At 43.1% G+C, this 20433-nt stretch overlaps 1 protein-coding gene across 1 annotated transcript in view; it reads left to right on the top strand.

Annotated features, from left to right (window-relative positions):
- Positions 1–308: 308 nt before the first annotated feature.
- Positions 309–20433, top strand: part of TRPM8 (transient receptor potential cation channel subfamily M member 8) — a gene marked incomplete at both ends in the record, with an annotated part of 79295 nt that continues 59170 nt past the window's right edge. Inside the window, 6 exons of the mRNA XM_080690125.1 lie at positions 309–425; positions 4729–4802; positions 9335–9491; positions 10459–10636; positions 15920–16092; positions 19338–19512. Of these exons, the coding sequence (XP_080546251.1) occupies positions 309–425; positions 4729–4802; positions 9335–9491; positions 10459–10636; positions 15920–16092; positions 19338–19512 (874 nt within the window). The remainder of the gene's footprint in view (positions 426–4728; positions 4803–9334; positions 9492–10458; positions 10637–15919; positions 16093–19337; positions 19513–20433) is intronic.

Genomic DNA, 20433 nt, shown 5'->3' with positions numbered 1-20433 from the left:
CAGCCTGTCTCCGCAGGGTTTCAATCTCAAAGAGAAGTTGAAATACGGCATCATGCATCACCTCTCACTGTGGGGAGGCGGCACCCAGGCGTGAGGGGCCAAGGGAGATGTGCTGGAGGGTAGAAACACCAACTGAGCCTGGAGGATGAAGGGGCTTAAGGGTGTGGGTACCATCACCCTGGTGGGATGGAGAGAGCACAGGACGCTGCGCATGGCAAAGAGGAGACAAGTGGTGGAGGGAAGGGGCACCCTTGAAGGCAGCCTTCTTGCTGTTTGTAACCCACGCTTATCCCTAAATCTCCACAGAGATGTCCTTTGAGGGAGCCAGGCTCAGCATGAGGAGCAGGAAGAATGGTACCTTGGGTAGCACCCGGACCCTGTATTCCAGCGTGTCTCGGAGCATAGACATGTCCTACAGTGAAAACGTAAGTCCAGCCCCACTGCCATTTACAAACCCATCTTTGTCAGCAAGGATCACTTGGTGACCCATCTGCTTTCTTTAAAAAGATGCTCTCACCAGGCGTGATAGTGCATGCCTGTCATCTCAGTGCTTGGATGCTGAGACAGGAGCATCACAGGTTCAAGAACAGCCTCAGCAAGTAGTGAGGCTGTCATTGACCTAGTGAGACTCTGTTTCAAAATAAAAATGAAATAGGTCTGGGGGTGTAGCTTGAAGGTAGAATGTCTCTGGGTTCAATCTCCAGTAACACACACACACACACACACACACACACACACACACACACACACTACTCTCTCAATGTACCATATAGCATTTGTTTTGCGAGTCATCTTTGTTGAACATAGAAGCATTTGCATTTCCCTGTTGGTTTTCAAGCGTTTCTGTCTTAGGGTTATAAGCGTCTCGATGATCACTTAGTTATGCCTTTGCAAGTGACTTCTTTCGGGACACTTTTAATTTGGCATCTTTAATATCCATTCCACTGTTGTTTTGTGTTTGGTATTTTCATTCTTGGTCTTGTGGGTTCAGAGCCGATTCTCAAACCTAAGTCCATTGCGCACGCATGGCCAGGGTCTCGGTTTGGGGGTGTCCACAGTTTTTTCTTGCAGCCTCCTCTTGGTAAGCTCTGGCCCTGTCTCTCCTCGTCCATGTTGCCTTCAGGACTAGACATGCAGTCATGGCTTCGTGGATGAGCGGGGCTCAGGTGGCCCGGCCACCAGGGGACAATGTCCTATGAGCCTGGTGGACAATGAGTGCGGGTCCCTCCCACAGGTTTTCTATACGCTCTGCCTCTGCCACATATTCTCTTTGTCAGGAAACAAAGACAACATTCCAGTCTGGCATCGGGTTCCCCCTGACTAGTGTTAAGGGTCAGGATGAAGGAGCAGGAATGGCGGTGCGGATATTGTCAGTATTTTGATCTGATTGGTGGTTACAGGGGAGCTGCCTTTGAACCATCATGGGGCTGTAAGAAAAGGCACACAGAGGAGCAAGTGGAAGCCTCCAGCCTCCTGCAGCGAGGCCTGCCTCTCCAGGCCAGGGCTGGGCGAGGGAGCTGCTCCAGGTGCAGAGTGCAAGGACCCACTGCCCTTGGACCCCGGCCGTGTGCTGCTGGCCCCAGGACCTTGGTTTTACTTCCATATCTCATCTTGGCCCTGGTTCTGTGAGAAACTGTGCAAGTCACGGGGGGGGGGGGGTCTCCAATGCTTCCGCCTCTTGCTCCTCTCTTCGGACCCCAAGTAGTGAGGCATCTCTGGGTGGGGCCTTGTGCGTGGGCCACCCGCCTCAGACACTGGAGCCCTGGGAGATAGACAGGCTGCTGCTTCCTCTTGATGCACTCCTATGGCTCCTATTCCCCCACCATAGCTCTGTCCCTTGGCCATGAAGATGGCCACTGCCCAGTGCAGGCAGCCTTCCTGGGAAGGACAGCCAAGACCACCCAAGGGCCTCTCAGTTCTGGGGTTCCTGTTTTCCCCTGTGCATGTGCGTACACACACACACACACACACACACACACACACTGCTGTAAAGTCCATTTTCACAGGGAATTCTTAGCAATGAAGCCATGTTTTGTCATTGCCCCTCTGCCAGGATGAACCGATTCCACAGCTCACACAGCCATCGATCTTTCTTCATCCATGTGAAGTAGACTCAAAGTGAATGAAAACTACAAGAACATGGGCATCAAAGATTTTCAAAATGTTTGCATAGAGATAAGCGCAGAAAACACTTTTGTTTTTTAAATTTATGTTGTGGAATACATATGTATATTTAAAATGTTTGCATAGAGGTGACCACCAAAAACATTTTTTTTGCTTTCTCAATTTATGTTGTGAAATATATAGAGAAAAGGATATAAAGGAGTGAATTTCCAGCTGCAAGAAGACTTCCATGGCTCTCTTGGCACCCAGCACCATGTTGAGAAACAGAATGTCACCGGTGTCTGAGAATCCCCCGTGTGACCTCCCTGTGGAGTGTCCTGTCTCTGTCAGAGGTCATAACCACTATCCTGAATTTTTTCTCACCCTTTCCTTGCTTTTATTGATGACTTTATGAGTTGAATATATTTGTATTCCTATACAACATGGTGTCTAGCTTTGTCCATTTTGTATATACGTGGAATTGTATATATTAGAAGTGTTTTTTTGTGAGTTCTTTACACGTCTTGCTCAACACATGTTGAGATTCATCCATCTTGGTACATGTAGTTGCTAATTCATTTCAGGTCTGTGCAGAGCTCCTTTCTGTGCTTGTATTTATCCAGTTTAAGGGGATGGACATTTCAGTTTTTGGCTTTTGCTATCAGGAGCAACACCACTCTTAACATTCTTGGGTATGTAAGTCGATCTCCCTGAAAAATGTTCTTTGGGAGGCCAGATGCATATGTCTCTCCTTAACAGGGTCTGTGTTTAAAAAATAGGTTTTCTGGAAGCTGGGTGTGGTGGTACATGTTGTAATTTTAATACTGAGAGGAGAGGATTGCAGGTTCAAGGTTAGCTTCAGCAACTTAGTGAGACCTTGTTTCAAATAGTGCTGGGAATGTAGCTCAGAAGTAGAATATCCCTGGGTTCCATCCTCAGTACCAAAGAAAGACAAAAATGATGATGATGATAATGATGATGGTGGCGATGATGATGGTGATGTTGATGGTGATGATGGTGGTGGTGGTGGTGGTGATGATGATGATGGTGATGGTGATGGTGATGATGATGATGATGTTAATGAAGAAAAAGAAGAGAAGTAGAAGAGGAGGAAGAAGAAGAGGAGGAAGAGGAAAAAAGAAAGGAAGAAAGAAATAGTATTTGTGGAGACTCTTACATTCAAAGGATGGGAAGAGGAGACACATGGTCCCCATCTCTGGTTCCTAGGGACTTGCCAGGGCAGGGAGTAGGGTGGGAGCTGGAGCACTGTGGGCTTCATCCCAGGAGAGGGAACCCTCCTTTGATAGCGTGTGGCTGGTGGTGGCCTTGCTGCGGAATATAAAATCAGGGCTGGCCTGAGTGCCAGCCTGTGTTGTGAGGCCGGCTGTGCAGGAAGTGGTCTGAGCACGCCAGTTGCCAGCACCTGTGGACCTGAAGGGAATGGCTTTGGACTGCTGAGGAATGGAAGTCACTAGCGGATCCTCTCTTCCAGGGCAAGATGTGCCCCAAAGCTGAAACTCACTGCCAGGCATCCCGAGAGTGCAGGTCGCTCAGGGAAAGCCCTGCCCCTCTGTCCACAGGGAGTATTCCTAAGAGGCATGGCCACTGGCAATAGTAGGCAACTTTCTACAGTGGCTGCACCAATATCCCCCTCCCCCACTGGGTACTGTCTTTTTAATTTTCACCATCTTGGCGGGATCCCACTGTGGTTTTACTTCCCACTTGTTTAAGCCATTGCCATTGAGGTGACGCTTCCCTTCATGTCCTCATGTGCTGTCTGCGTGTTCTCTGTGACTTGACATCGGATCTTGTCTCCTGCCATTTTGTCAGATCTTGTCTCTTGCCATTTTTCCCACTGGGTTATCTATTTTATTATTTTTCACATATAAAATATGGAATTTTAATTTTTATTGATGCATTGTAGTCCTACATCCTAATGAGGTGCAAGATGGTGGAGGCGTCCATGCACACATCACTCATTTAGCTCTCCCCCACTTCCGCCTTATTCTTACTGACTTATAATCCTCATATATTCTTGTCATCAGTATTATGATGATTAATATATGTTGCAAGTATCTTCTCTCATTTTGAGGAGTGGAGATACTTTCAAATTGTTTTTCATTTGTTTTCAAATAGCTTGCTTCCTTCAACTTGCGGGAAGTCTTTGGTTTCTAAAGCCTTTGGTTGTATGTTAGAATTAACCTCTGGATGTGCCCCAGGAAGACAAATACAACAGTGGAAGGAGGCTTTATTTAAGCAAGCAGAAAGAAATGGAAATCTGCGTTAATTCTTTTTTTTAATGCTAAACTATCATCCAATGTTTATATTCTCCTTGGTAGCCTAAGTGACAAAAAAAAAAAACCCCTATAACTTCTACATACAAGATAACTTTAGAATAACTTTGGAAAAATTTGCATTTGGTTATAAAAATTTAAATGTATTCCCCTTAAAAAATTTTGGGCACTGTACTAGCATGAACAAATGCTATATGCCATAAGCATATGGTAAGTTATTAAAACTTCTGAAGTAGGATTAGGACACATTCATTATTCATTAGTATCAACAGGGGGTGTGAATAAAGTAGTAATATGTTATTCAATGTCTCTTTCTTCCCTCTCCCCAAAGGACTTGGTGAATTTTATTCAAGCAAATTTTAAGAAACGGGAATGTGTCTTCTTTACCAAAGATTCCAAAGCCACGTAAGCTACTGTTTCCCTCCATTTTTTGCTTTCATGTTTAAAAATCAATTATTAGCTACATTACAAACAAACAAATGTCCATTCATTTGTTATGAAAGTCGTTTCATTCTATAATTCCCAGAAATGGTGTGTGATCAAGCAGGAGTTGGCAAGCACCTGGGTTGTTTCCTGATTCTACCATTTCCGGTATATTTTTGCTTTGGCCATTCAGTAGCTCCTACAGTCACTGAGAGGGGCTATCACTCCCTTTAGTACTCCCAGGAACCTGGGAGCCCAGCCTGGTAGCCCTGGCAATGACCTTGTTTTATAGCAGTTGCCAGGCAACATCATGCATGTGCACGCATTGCATCGAGAGGTTCCTATCAGGTCCTTCTTCTCAGCTGTGATCTTTGGGTTTTCCCTTCTAATTGGGTGTTCATTGCCTCGGTATCTCTGTGTCTGGGCACATCAAGACTGAGTTACAGAAGGTATTTCCCACCAGGCCAACACAGAGGAGGTTGTGGGGAAGTGTTAATAAGCAAGCAGGTGAATGGATGAGGTGAATACTGCTTGTAAAAGATGTACTGGAACCCATTAAACAATTTTAAGCCTACCTCCTGCTCTTCTTGGTCCTCTCCGCACTTCTCCCTTGCCTTTTGGAGGAAAGAATGTAGCTGTTAATTGATAGGAGGTTGCTGCTGTCATTTGCCATTTAGGGTTGACCTTTGAACAATAACAAAGCAGGGGTGTGAGAATGGAGAGGAGCTTTAGAATCTGCTGGGCTTCTAACTTTGCTTGGCTGCCCCTCACTGTATAGTCTCTTACCCTAAAAAACCTAGCAGGTGGATACCTCATTGGTTGTGGTAAGGCTTCAAAGAGATAGCATATAAAATACCCATCATTATGCCTCAGGACTTGACAGGTTTTCAGTATCTGTGTTTTCTGACTTTGTGTGAATTAGAATATGAAGAACAGACCCAAGGTCATATGGAAGAGAAATAGGGTTCTGAACCCAGGCTCTCTAATGCCAAGGTAGTACCCTTTTCTCCTTCCAGCCCCCACCCCAGCTTCCTCCATTTCTAATAATGACAGTGCTCCAGGCAGGCCAAATTCATCATACATCCTTGGTTACAGATGTCTAATCTCATTGGCTGATGTGAAAGTGGTGGATCTTTGGGGTTGACACTAGTCTCTTGTGGCTGAAAAGCAAATCCCAATCCAGGGCTCAAATGCTGTTGCTCAGTCCCTCTTTCTCTCTACCCATTGTTTCTTTCCTTCTGTGGTTGGCAGGTTCTTTCTTTGCACATGGTAGATAAATGGTCTCTATTTTTGGTTATCAGCTTACCATTTTACCAGTTGTGGGGAAAGAGTCTTGTCTCTTCTAATAAAAAGTCTTGGGGTGAGGTTCATGGCTCTTACTGGATGGACTTGGGCCCTGTGCCCATCTTTCAGCTACCCCCTGGGGCTAGAGGATGGAATATATTGATTGCCCCAGCTTGGGTGATATGTCCTCGATGACTCAGTGTGGAAAGGGGTGCTTCCTAGAAGGGTAATCAGGGTGCACTTAATAGCAAAAAGGGAAATGGATGCAAATAAGAGAAACAGCACTTTATTATACAAGTCTGGGCCAAGCAGTTGAGGACCTCAGCAGCACAAGCAGAGGGCATCTTGGAGCCTTCCAGTTTTCATCTCAGAAGGCATACAAAGTTGTCGGCCAGGGGCAAGACTCTATAAGCTTTCATTTTACCCATATCCATTACCCCTGTGTCTCCCTTGGTGGTAAGAATGTGCCATGCAATCTAAATTACCCATCAGAAAAGTAAATCAAATAAAATGATAATTAGTATGGATGCCTCTCTTTTGCTGCTGCTTGCCACAGAGCTGACAAGTTGTCCAAAGTTTGGCCTGAGAGCTCTCGAGGTTGCCACCTATGTGCTAAGCTCAGATGACTCCCCACTCTCATCCCCTGTGCGTGCCTGCTTTGTTGAAAGGTCACTAGAGGTGACACTTAACCACTGCTCCTGCTGGGTGCCTTCTGGCATGCTGCCTAGCTAAGAGGTCTTGATGCCCTGCATCTGGAAGTGTTCCCTTCAGTTGTCACTACCTCAGCCATGCCGAGTTCCAGGTAGACACAGGATGCTATGTTTGCAACATTGTGCAATAGAACCTTCTACCACAATGGCGATATTCTATAGCTGTGCCGCCCAATGTGGTATCTGGTCACATGTAGCTACTGATCATTCTAAAATGTGGCCAGTACAACGAAGGAGCTGAGTTCTCGTCTCTACTTTTACTTAATTTAAATATAACATTAAACAGCCACACGTGGCTAGTAGCAACCATATTGTACAGTGCAGTGCTCTAGGACCAGACATTCTGATCTGGCAGCTAGAATTAGGTCTCCATGCTTTCCTGTTTCTCCTGCTCAGCTCTGTCATCCCGAGCTCTCTTTCAGGCATCTGTGCTCTTAACGCCTCTCTGGCAAACTCTCTTCTCCATGTGTAAACCAGTTCAATTAAGATGGAGCCAGATTACTTTCTTGGTTCAGGTGCCCCCAGACTCACCTCTATGCTGAATAGGGAAAAAGGACTGCTGTCTGCCTTTAGTTGTAGCAAGGATAGGCTTGGTGGGGAATCCCCTTCCCATCCTGCAGTGAGCTTAGTGGTACTGTAGCAGTGATGGAGAGAGAAGCTTTAAGAGCCAGCCATAGCTTGGGAAGTCCCAGGCAACTTAAGAGGAGAGCTGAGCAAACTGTGCTCAATTCTGTGAGATTTTTTTTTTTTCTTGGCTAAGCTGAGTGTTACCTCCGGGAGCTGTTCTGATTGGAATAAAAAGAATGCTGCTAGAGAGGTGATTTGGGATCTGGTCTCTACCTCAATTTTTAATAGCTCTAGAGAATACTGAATGTTTTGCAAGTACTTTAAATAAGGATAATGTCATACTCTATAGTAATTAGGAGTTTCAATTGTAATGAACTCAACCAGTTTAACTTAAAAGAGGGATTTGCTTTAAGGAAAGCAATGCCATCTAAGAGCAGAGAGTGGCTGAACTCTAGAATGGTCAGGAGCCAGGCTGGACATGTGGGGACTCCTTAGGTCCTCTCTGCCCACCTCTCCTTTCTAGCTCTTCCTGAACATCTACTTCCTTTCATCTCAGCATTAGTAGGATTATGTGGTAGTGCCTGGATTTTCCTGGAGGGAGATAGGAACCGTTCTTTTGGTTCTAATTCCAAAGTTGCCCAAAATTCCCAAGAAAGAAGCGTCAATGTTAATCTTGGATTATTTTCCTGTCCCTGGGCCTATCATCTGTAGACAGGCCCACAGAATTCAGGTACATGCGCAGGTTAATCTTGATCCACATGTGTAGATGATGTTGTGTAGAGACCATTTCAGTCTCAATGAGGTTCATATCAAATGAGTAATCTTCAGCACAGCCAGGCTTGAGATACATTTGTTCCCAACCAGAGGATCTCAGTATGGGGTGGCTTTGGTAGTTATCATGGGCAAGACCCTTCCTTGAATTTCTAGTGCCTTTCTGAATCTTGTCCAAAGGTTGACTGGAGATAGAATAGGAGAAAGGAAGAATTAAATGGATTGGAAAAGCAGAACGAAGTGGAGAAAAGGGTAGACAGGACCTCTGGAGAAGAGAGGGTTCTTCCCCCCAAATTAGAACATTTTGTTGTTATTGTTTCTTTATCTCTTTGGAAATCCAGCTCTCAGGATGTAATGGAGCCCTGGATGGAGAAGGCTCAAACAACCATGGAATGTGTTTGAGATTTTTATTTCCCCTGTACCTTTGCTTCTTTCTGGTGGATGCTGCCTTGGCCTTCTGGTTCCTTGGCATGTATGCATGACCCCACCATCAGCAGAAGGCTGCTTCACACAGCATGCCCCATGAGCCAAGCCAGCCAGACACCCAGCATCATTTCCAGACCTCACAGCAAGCCTGGCAGGAGAGGGACTGTGCCAGGGCAAAAGGAAGTGTTTTGCTTGTTCCTCAATGCACTCTGCCAGGGCTGTACTCAGCTGCTCCCTAGAGGACATGAGCAACTTGAGGGCAGGAATCACATCTCGGGACGTCGTGATGCTCAGTCTGGGACTGACTCAGATGGATCTTCAATCGATATTTGTTGAATGGTTACAGTAGATTGCAGAAGGAGGAGAGGAAGAGGTTTTACCACTCACCATGTATCTCACCCTCTTCCAGTTTCCTTTTGTGCACATGTGTCATCTAATGCACAATTAGAATTAATCGTATTGTACTTTTAATGGGAAGAGTTAGTGTTTGCTTATTGCCCAGTTTGTTCTTGTCTAGCCCAAAGATTTGAAAATCTCCCAAGCATCTAATGTCTAGAAAGGATGGTTTCTCTAAACTCTGGGACACTTTGGGCCCCTTCCAACCAAGTTGAGGAAAACAGTCTGAAATAAAATATGATGGTAGACTTTTGTGTCTGTGTGAAGTTGATCATGCATGGTTTATTCTAAGACATGCAATTAATTCTTTAAGCGGATTGAATGTGATCTCTTCCTATCCCTCCACATCACTTGGCTCAGGGAAAACGTGTGCAAATGTGGCTATTCCCAGAGCCATCATATCGAAGGCACCCAGGTCAACCAAAGTGAGAAATGGAATTACAAGAAACACACCAAGGAGTTCCCCACCGATGCCTTTGGGGATATTCAGTTTGAGACACTGGGGAAGAAAGGCAAGGTAAGCAGTGTTGGCTGTTTGTTTTTTAATTTTTTGTTTCTTAAATTTACTTCAGCCAGCTAGTTTATATGCTGAAACAACTCGGGCTACCTTGAATGGCCACTAATTGTCTAAGAGCCCCGGGGGCGGGGGAGGACTTAGTAAAGTAAAAAAATAGAGCTGGATGTGGTGGCACACACCTGTTATCTCAGTACTTGAGAGGCTGAGACAAGAAGATGGCAGGTTCAAGGCTAGTCTCAGCAATTTAGGAAGACCCTCAGCAAGTTAATGAGATCTGCTTCAAAATAAAAAAATAAAACAGGGCTGGGGATGTAGTGAGTTCAATTCCCAGACACCCCCCACCAAAAAAAAAAAAAAAAAAAAGAATGGTGAATTTGCCTTTGTTGAGCACAGTGCTGTATTTAAGTGCCATCTCTGTTGAGCTTCACTGCCTCAAAAGGCCGGCGAATGCTTTTGCGAACTGGCCCTTTGAAGTTTGGCGGGTGGTATTGCTGAGAGTACTTATGACCCGAACACGGTGACATCCCCCCTCTGTACCCCCACATGGCAGCTCTCATTTAGGTTTGGCTGAGCTGCTCACCAGTTAGAAGAAGATTCTCCTCCATCCTCCATGCACGGGTCTCAATGGCACCACTGTGCCCAGGCTGCCCCTGCTGGGTCTCATCCCTCACCTCCCAAGCCCTGTCCATGGGGGGTCGATGGCCACTCAGCTCCATCCATTACGGTCTCTTCCCCGGCCTCTGCCTCAGGATGGTCCAGCACCTCCTCTTGCCTGTCCACAACCCCCAAATATAAACGCATCTCATTTCTATTCTGCTTCAAACACCTCCAAGGCTGCAGGCGGAGCCCCAAGTGCCCCCATTGGCTTGTGGGACCTGCAGGGTAACCTGCATCTCCCTCTAATGCGGCCCCGCGGGGATGCTCCTTCCCAGGAGGACCCACTCTGATGCTTCTTTCTCCCCCTCAGTACATCCGTTTGTCCTGCGACACGGACTCGGAAACCCTCTATGAGCTGCTGACCCAGCACTGGCACCTGAAAACCCCCAACCTGGTCATCTCTGTGACTGGCGGCGCCAAGAACTTCGCCCTGAAGCCGCGCATGCGCAAGATCTTCAGCCGGCTCATCTACATAGCTCAGTCCAAAGGTGCGGCCTGCGTGGGGGTCCCCGCGGGGTCCAGAGGCTCCTAGAACTATACGATTAGTCATTTTATTTAATTGCAAGCAATATTCTCAAGTGGGTGGCGCTACAGGGAACTGGCAGATGGTTCACAAAGTTAACTTTTGCCCAACCTAAAGGTGCTAATGTCTTAGGGGTAATCATATTTTTTTTTAATCTAGGATTTTCCAGTTTATTATTTATACATATAAAATTATACCCATAATATTCTGATGAATCAAAGGAGAAAGCAATGTGCTGGGCCACTAAGTTTTTTAGATGAACCATATATTTTTGGAAGTAGAGACAGTGCCTGGAAAATTATAAGCACCATGCAAGCATCCGTGATACAAACAAACAATGGCGACTTTGTTACTTCAAAGATATAGCTTGGCATTTTTTTTCTTTTTAACTTCTTTTGAGACAAATTTGAAGTCTACAGAAAAGTTGCAAGAATAATACAAGGAACGTCTGCTCGTGTTTCTTCTATATTCACCAATTGTTGACATTTCCCCACATTCATCTGTTCTTATTCCACAAATATCTCCATATTGTGTTTTTTGAGGAGGAAAAGGAGAAGGGTTTGAAATAAATTGCAGGCATCATGATCCTTAGAACCCAGAGTTGCCAGCCTGCATCTCCTGAGAGCAGGGGCTTTCTCTGACACATACCAATGCAGTTTTCAAACGGGGAGTTAATGTTGACTACACAGTTATACACAGTTATATGTGACGGTGTGTTGTATCCCTACAATGTCATTTATTTATTTATTTATTTATTTATTTATTTATTTATTTATTTATTTTGGTGGTACTGGGGTTCCCGGAAGCCCTTCTACCTCCGGGCTACACTCCCAGACCTATTTTTTATATATATTTTTGGAAACAGGGTCTCTTAAGCCAGCGCGACTGGCTTTGAACCTGCCCGATCCTCCTGTCTCCGCCTCCCCAGCGTGGGGATGACAAGCGTGCCCACCACGCCCGGCCTACGATGTCTTTTAGAGCAAAAGTTCCCTTGTCTCCATGTGCACTCCAGATCTTTGTATCTCTCCAGTTTTCTCGCATCGGTCACTGTCCAACCCCTTTCTGTCTCCTTCACATTCTGAAGAGCACATGCCAATGGCTTTGTGGCTTGCCCTTCAGGTTAGGTTGGACTGGTGTTTTTCTCATACTTTGGCTCAGTTTATTCGAGCCTGACATTCTTTTCCGTCTTTCTTATGAAGATTAGTTGACTGACAGAACTACGGAAATACGTGTCTTATTTTTGATACTAGTTTTTCCTTAATTTTAAGAAAAAAAAAATCAGCATCCCTCCCACCACTTATTCTTCTCAGTTTTTGTATCAATCAGAGGGTTCACTGGGGGGGGGGTACTTACTTTGTTAAGGAATCAAGCAGTTTTCCTTGCTACTGAATCCTGAACAGATACCATCGATCCATCCATTCATGGACTCATTGAACACATACTAAGTGCCTACTGTGCGCTTACAATTGTTTTTGGAGCCGGGGATACAGCAGAAGAATACAGACAGAAGACCCTAACCCGGAAGAGTGTGTGTTTCTCCATAGGTTAGCGAGGTGGCCAGAGCAGGGACATTCCCATCGTCCTCCGTGTCAATCACATCAGGCTGCGTCATCTTAAAGGAGGGACATTGACCCCGTGAGAACTGGGCGAAGGAGAAGGACATGAAACTTGTATAGGCCACAACGAAGTCATCCCCAAATAATGGCAGGACTTTGATGTGGAGGATGATTGATCCAACAATTGGATCTGGGATTGACTGTTGAAGACAATAGTCAGATTAGACAATAAAGACTAATTTCTTAATACTCTTGCTTGTGCATTTTAATTATACATCACAGTGAGATTCAAAGTGAGCCGTTCACACATGCACGCATCACGTGGTATATTTCCTTCCATATGCCACCCCTCTCATCCCTCCCCGTACCTGTCAGAGATTGGTAGCGATACCTCATCACGAACATAACCTTATTTGAACTGCTTTGTTCCTCAAACCTCCTTTCCCCATCCCTACCTCTCTTCCCTAGTCCCTCCTCTACTGATCTCTCCTCATTTAAATTGAAGTCCCTTCCATTTCCCATTTTCTCTCCTGCTTCTGCATATGAGAAAAAACATAAAACTCTTGATCTTCTGGGCTGGCTCATCTCATTTATAATCTTCTCTAATTCCATCAATTTTCTTGCAAAGGACATAATTTTGTTCTTCTTTATGGTTGAGTAAAATTACATGGTTGTATATACTAGATTTTTTTGGTCCATTCATCTGCTGATGGACACATCGGTTGGTTCCATAATCTGGCTATTGTGAATTGTGTTGCGATAACCATGGGTATGCAAGCAATACTATAGTATTCCAACTTCAGTTCTTTTGGAGAGAAATTCTTATTTATTTATTTATTTATTTATTTATTTATTTATTTATTTTGCGGGTCTGGGGATGAAACCCAGGGGTATTCGACCTCCGAGCTACACCCCTTGCCCTACTTTTTATTCTTTACTTTGAAACCGGGTCTCACTAAGTTGCAGAGGGCCTCACTAAGTAGCTGAGGCTGTCCGCGAACCACGATCCTCCGGTCTCAGCTTCCTGAATGCTGGGATTACAAGCGTGTACCACCACGCCTGGCTTTGGAGAGAATTTTTTAAAATGACAGTTTCAATCTCTTTGCTTGCTATTGGTATGTTTAAGTTTTATCAATCCTCTTGCTTCAGTTTAGATAGGTTTCAGGTGTCTACAAATTTGTCGTTTATTTCTTGGTTTTTGAGTTTATTGGAGTATAACATTTTGAAAGTTTCTAGTAAGTCTCTAATTAATTTTTACCTTATCTGAGGTGACATCTCCTTTTTCATCTCTGATCATAGAAATATGGGTCTATTATCTCTTTTTTTTTGGTTAGGTTTGCTAAGGGTTTGTCAATCTTACTTATGTCTTCAAAAATCAGCTTTTTGTTTTATTGATAATTTGGATTTCTTCCTATTTCATTAACCTCTGCTTTGATTTTGAGTATTTTCTGCCTTCTGCTGGCTTTAGAGTTAGTTTATTCCTGTTTTTCAAGGGTCTTAAGGTATGTCATTCGATGGTTTATTTGGAGTCTTTTTGTTTTTCTTATGTGGACACTCAATGCTATAAATTTTCCTCTTAACACCACCCTCGAGTTGTCTTTTAGATTTTGGTAGGCCATATCTCTATTTTTACTTGTTTCTAGAATTTTTTTACACTTTTCCTTTATTTCTCCTCTGATCCTGTTTTCACATAGCAGTGTATCATTCAATCTCCATGTTTTGTGTGATTCTTCTGAATCTTTGTGTTGTTGACCTTTACTTTCAGTCTGTTGTAATCTGAAAGGATTCCTTGCAGAATTATGTCAGTATTTTAAATTTTCTGGTGCTTGTTTTGTGGCTTAAAATATTGTCTATTTTGGAGAATCTTCCATGATTACCTGAGAAGAATATGTATTCAGCTGTTATTGGATTGGGTATTCTGTAAATATCTGTTAGGTCCAATTGGTTTGCAGTATTCTTTAGGTCTGAAGTGTCTTTACTAATTTTATGCCTGGAAGACTGATCTAATGGTGTGAGAGGTGCACTGAAGTCTCCCAGAATTACTATGTTGGTGTCTGTCTGAGCCTTCAAGTCAAGAACTGTGGGTTTTACATGGGTACATGTGCCAATATTTGGGGCTTAAATATTTACTGCGGGTATATCTTCATGTTGGATAGTTCTTTTCATCAGTAAGAAGTGATACTCTCTGTTTCTCTTTATCAGTAATAAGTTACCCTCTCTGCCTCTTCTAATAAGTTAAAGTCTGCTATATGTAATATGAGCTTGGCTATCTCTATTTGCTTTTGGCCTTGATTTGTATGGGATATCTTTTCTATCGTTTCACTTTCAGCTTGTGAATATCTCTGCCTATCAGGTGTGTTTCTTGAAGGCAGCATGTAGTTGGACTATAAGTTTTAATCCGATTTGTCAGTCTGTCTTTTAATTGGGGAGTTGAGACCACTGACAGCCATTGTTATTATGAAGAGGTAACTTTTATTTCCTGTCATTTTGAATTATGTTTTTCATTTGAAATAATGTTAAAACAGCCACTATCAAAATCAGTGTGGAGTTTTCTCAGAAGATTGGGAATGGAACCACCATATGACCCAGAGACACCCATCCTGCCCATCTTGCAAATGAATTCGGAATATTATAGTGACACATGCATGTCTATGTTTGTAGCAACACAATTCACAGTAGCTAAATTCCGGAACCAGGCTAGGTGTCTATCAATAGAATAATGGATCACAAAACTGTGGCGTATACTCGCAACAAAATTTTACTCAGCCATAAAGAAGGGCAAAATCAAGTCATTTACAGGAAAAACAGATGGAAATTGAGAATATTATTCTGAGATTATCCAGTCTCAAAAATCAAATAGTTGTATGTTTCTTTCATATGTGGAAGGCAGATGATAGAAATTGAGAGACAATGGTAACCTCAGAGAAGCAGAGACTCCAGTGGAGGGATGGAGGGGGTTTGGGGATGGAAGAGGGAGGTTATAGACAAAAATAATGCTGTGTAGCTACATTAAACTAATAGTGACGGGAAATAATAAGGGATGGGACCTGGAGGAAAGTGTTCCATGAATTGTGCTCATGTGTAGTCCTAGCACTTTATTCCTCAGTATGATGTACAATTAAAAAGCACTAACAAAAACAAGAAAAAAAGATGCAGAGGAGTTTGATGGCTGGGTCACAGGCTGGTTCCTTCTGAGTCTTTTGAGGCCCCTCCATGCTGGTCTCCACAGTGGCTGTACTAATACCCACCAACAGTGAATAATGCTAATGGGGACACATTCTTCTTCTTCTTCTTATTATTTTTTTTTTGGTGGTACTAGGGATGGAACCCAGGGGCCTTCTACCTCCGGGCTATTCTCCCAGACCTATTTTATATTTTATTTGGAAACAGAGTCTCTTAAGCCAGTGAGGCTGGCTTTGAACCTGCACAATCCTCCTGTCTCTGCCTCCCAAGCATGGGGATTACAAGTGTGCACTACCACGCCCAGCTAATGGAGACACATTCTAAAGAAAAACATTTTCCTGACAACCAGAGGACAGGTCACCTTGTGACTCTTGAGGCTTCTGGGCTAGAGCTAATCCAAAACCAGTGATGACCCCTCGGGGCGGCTCCCCACACAAGCAGCTGATTATACATGTGGCACGGACACCTCACCTAGCACCAAATGATGTTTGCTTTCCCCGTGTCCACAGGAGCTTGGATCCTCACAGGGGGAACCCACTATGGCCTGATGAAGTACATCGGCGAGGTGGTGAGAGACAACACCATCAGCAGAAATTCAGAAGAAAACATCGTGGCTATTGGCATAGCGGCTTGGGGCATGGTCTCCAACAGGGACACCCTGGTCCGGAAACACGATACTGAGGTACAGGGGGTTAGGGAGGTCTACAGGGTCACGTGGGAGGAAGATGAGGGCAGGGGCTGTGTCTGGTCTGAACACTGGGGCTGGACGGTGGAGATAGCTTCATGGCAAAATGGACAGCCTTTGGGTTTCAGGAATTAAAAGCAAAGATGGCATACTTAACTCTTAGGGAGGTTAGCAATGAACGTGTATCATTCATTCACATTTGTTCCCAGCAGTCTCATTTAGAGCAGGGTCCTTCACTCTTTTTGTTTTTGAAATTGGGGATTGAGGCCGGGCGTGGTGGCGCACGCCTGTAATCCCCGCGCTTGGGAGGCGGAGACAGGAGGATCGCGCTGGTTTGGAGCCAGCCTCGCTGGCTTAAGAGACCCAGTTTCCAAATAAAAAATATAAAATAGGTCTGGGAGTGTAGCACGGAGATAGAAGGGCTTCCAGGAACCCCAGTACCGCAAAAAAAAAAAAAAAAAAAAAAAAAAAAAAAAATTGGGGATTGAACCCAGGGGCATTCTACCTCCTAGCTACACTCCCAGCCCTTTTTATTTTTTTAAATTTGAAACAGTGTCTCACTAAGTTGCTGAGGGGCTTGTTAAATTGCTGAGGTCCTTTCTAAATTGCTGAGGTTGACCTCTAATCTGTGACACTCCTGTCTCAGCTTCCTAAGTACTGGGATTAAAGACTGGCACCACCATTCCCAAATGGGTCCTTCATTCTTTTTGACCAGGACCTGAATCCATCCCAAAGAGTTCATGTGCTGATACAATGCCTTTGTTGCTAGGCAACTCTCCCAGAAATTCAAATCAGTTACTGTGCTTTCTACTTAATTTGGCATTAAGAAGTCTGTGAGTCCTACCCCAGAAAATGTTTCCTGTGAATGCATTTGGAGAATAATCCATGTACATTTTCTGTATGGTATTTTGTACCAGCGTGGGATTTTGCAGACAGCATTTCTAGTGAGTTGAGCACCTTCTTAAACTTGAAATGAATATGTAAAGATTAAACAAAAGATGTCAGTCTCAAGTGAAAATTAAGAGACAACCAACCATTGGCCAATAAATATTGGGTCAAGAACTTACTTTCAAGAATATAATTTAAGGACTAATAGAACTGAGAAATTAAATATAATAATAGATACTGAGAAAAATTCTAAGGATACCACATAGAGTTGTATATCAATAAAGCTGAAAATCTCATGAGAATTGATATTTTTCCACAATTTTTTCCCAAAATTGATGCAAAAAGAACTAGATATTTGAATAAAATAAATATCATTGAATGACAGGTAAAGGAAATGAAAAAATGCCTTCCAAATTGTTCAGAGTCAGATGGGCCAACATAGCAAGTAAATATAAAGGTCGATTCTTTGCTAATTTGAAAAATGTGTATAGCTTTCCATCACATACAGAAGCATAGAAAGTTTATAAACTTCCGGAGAGAGAGAAAATTTGTGTTTTTTTCTAGAAAACTATTTAAATAATTTTTTATGGTTATTGGGGGGTGAACCCAGGGCCTTGCATATGTTAGGCAAGAGCTCTACCACTGAGCATTTATATCCTGAGCCCTTAGAAAATCATTTGAAAATATGTATCAAGAGCATAAAAACTGCTCATATAGCAGGCCTAGCACTCATACTTACAAATACACCACTGTATAATTTAGTATTTAAGCATATATGTTTAGTAAAGTGGTTCCTATAACAGCACAAAGTTGACATAAGCCTAAATATCTAGTAATACTTATTACTAGCTATGTATTATAGACATTTATTATCTGATTAATTTATTACTAGATAGAGGAATCTTCAGGTAGATTATTCTATCTGCATGAAGGAAAATTATAGAGCAACAGCTCTATACTATTTCCAAAGATGTTCAAATAGAACGGAAGATACTTATAATTTTAAGAATACAATTATGAGCCAGGCGTGGTGGCTCACGCTTGTAACCCCAGCATCTGAGAGGCTGAGACTGGTGGATCATGGTTTGTGGACAGCCTCAGCTACTTAGTGACACCCCCGGCAACTTAGTGAGACCCTGTTTCAAAATAAAGAATTAAAAAATAGGGCAGGGGGTGTACCTAGAAGGTCAAATGTCCCTGGGTTCCATCCCCAGACCTGCAAAAAAAAATAAACAGAATACAATTATGATATACATACCTGGAAAAGAACTAAATGTACTAAAATTTTGATGATGACTATCACTAGGTTGTGGAATTAAGATATAATTTTAATTTTCCTCATACTTTCAGTAATTTTTTATTTCTCAAGCACATGTGTATTATTTTTAGAGAGTTGAATTATACTGCTCCTTTTTAATTCCTTTTATATTTCAGTTAATGGTAACTTTTTGTGATTTCGTGCAGTTTCATAGCAAACTCCCATAACTTCGTGGTTGGTTCCTGGCTTCTTTACTGTTACCCTAAAGAGCAGTGTTGGATCTTTTGTGGGAGTTGAAACCAGTTGTTCCCAATAACTTTGCTAGTTATCTCCTATAGAGTTTCCACCACAGGTTTCAGTGCAAAACTCACGCTGGTAGTTGGGGACATGAAAGGACCAAGGCTTAGCAGACCGGAAGCAATACAACATTTCACAAACACTGGAACTTTACACTGTTTTCAGGATGTCTTTCAGAACTCTTTCCCCTCCTCTTTTATCGTCTTCTTTTTCTTGAGTCCATATTATACTTTAACAATATTGTAATATTATTTTTGCATGAAGTATAATCTTCATGTCTCAGACTCCCAAGTACTGGGGTTACAGATGTGCGCTGCCATCTAGTCATTTTCTAGTCCTGGACCTTGGCACAGGTCTTGGCATGGGATAGATTGCAGACAAACATGTATGTATCCACCTGTACTTGTGTATTCACACACACACACACACACACACACACACACACACACACACACACACACTTTCTTGAATGTCTCCATGACGGTGAACTTATACGAAAGAGCACAGGGCAACGGACCAAGAACTAGATTGGGAGTCTGATTCTCATACTGTCACTGGCCATGTATGTAACGATGGAAGGCTTGAGCCAACCATTTGAGCCTTTGTTTTGTATTTAAGAGGAGGCCTGCTCTATCAGATCTCTAAAACCCTTCTAAACTGAGGAATCTGGGTGAGTGTGTGGGGAAGTCATCAGTATAGTTGAACCCAGAGGATTAGTGTTAATACAATCATAAAAATGGCATCACGCATCTTGGTGAACAAACAAAATCTCCAAGGCAGATTTCCCTGTCCTTTTCAGGGCTGTTTTTCAGCCCAGTACATCATGGATGACTTCACGAGAGACCCTCTGTATATCCTGGACAACAATCATACTCACTTGCTGCTTGTGGACAATGGATGCCACGGACACCCCACAGTCGAGGCCAAGCTCCGGAATCAGCTGGAGAAGTACATCTCCGAACGCACAAGTCAAGGTCAGTATTTAGGGAGCGCAGTGCTAGACCTGGATAATAACAGTGGCAGCGCTAGTAATGGCATCTGCCAGTTGTTGAGTGACATATGATAAGCCCTCCTGTGTCGGCATCTTCATCGCCAAATAAGATCTGCCACGTGTCTTCTTCAACTCACTAGGAGGGCTCACAGTGTTGGGGCCGCTGTGATGCACCCTGCAACATCTCGAAGGCAGTGACCAGCATTGTCTTCTCCCATGTGCATTTGTTAGTATAGAAAGTCTGCTGTCTTGTCTTCTGATAAACAGATACAAACAAAATCTAGCAAATATGAATATAAGAAGAAATTAGCTAGGATAAGAATGATAAATGACCCATTAGTTTAACAGTTGGATGGTTCTTTTTTTGTTTTGAATCTTGGCTTTTTGTGTGGAATAGAACCACCTACGGCAATGGTTTCAGGGGGGAAATGCAGCAATTGCGTGAAAGTCTCTTTGACGTGGTAAATTACGCACACGCTCTCTCCCTGTGGATGAGGTGTTGAGATGTGTCCTGCCATATAACCAGATTATCTTTTGATTTAGTGATAGAATTCATTGCAGGGAATTTTTGAAGATGTTCTCAATTGTTTTCCTTTCACAATACGATATACATGAAGGAAGATATTTATAGATGTACTATATAGTCCATTGAAAGAATACCTAATTATGCAAATTTCTCATCCATTCAAAAAAGCATGGGCTTAGGCTAATGAATGAGAATCATTGTAAGGATAAAGTTGCACCTCATCTAATTATATTAACAAAAGTAAATAAGCACAGACTTTAGAATGTTAAATGTTAGTGACATTTAAAATTGCAATATCCACAAGTCATACTATTACTAGTTTGTTGCAAAGAAATAACACCTATGGTGCGCAATGGATAGAACTCAAGGTCAAGTCCA

Source organism: Muscardinus avellanarius (genome assembly GCF_963383645.1).
Source record: "Muscardinus avellanarius genome assembly, chromosome: 2".
Classification (NCBI taxonomy): domain Eukaryota; kingdom Metazoa; phylum Chordata; class Mammalia; order Rodentia; family Gliridae; genus Muscardinus; species Muscardinus avellanarius.
Note: the sequence above shows the minus strand (reverse complement) of the source record. Positions and strands in the feature narration are given on the sequence as shown.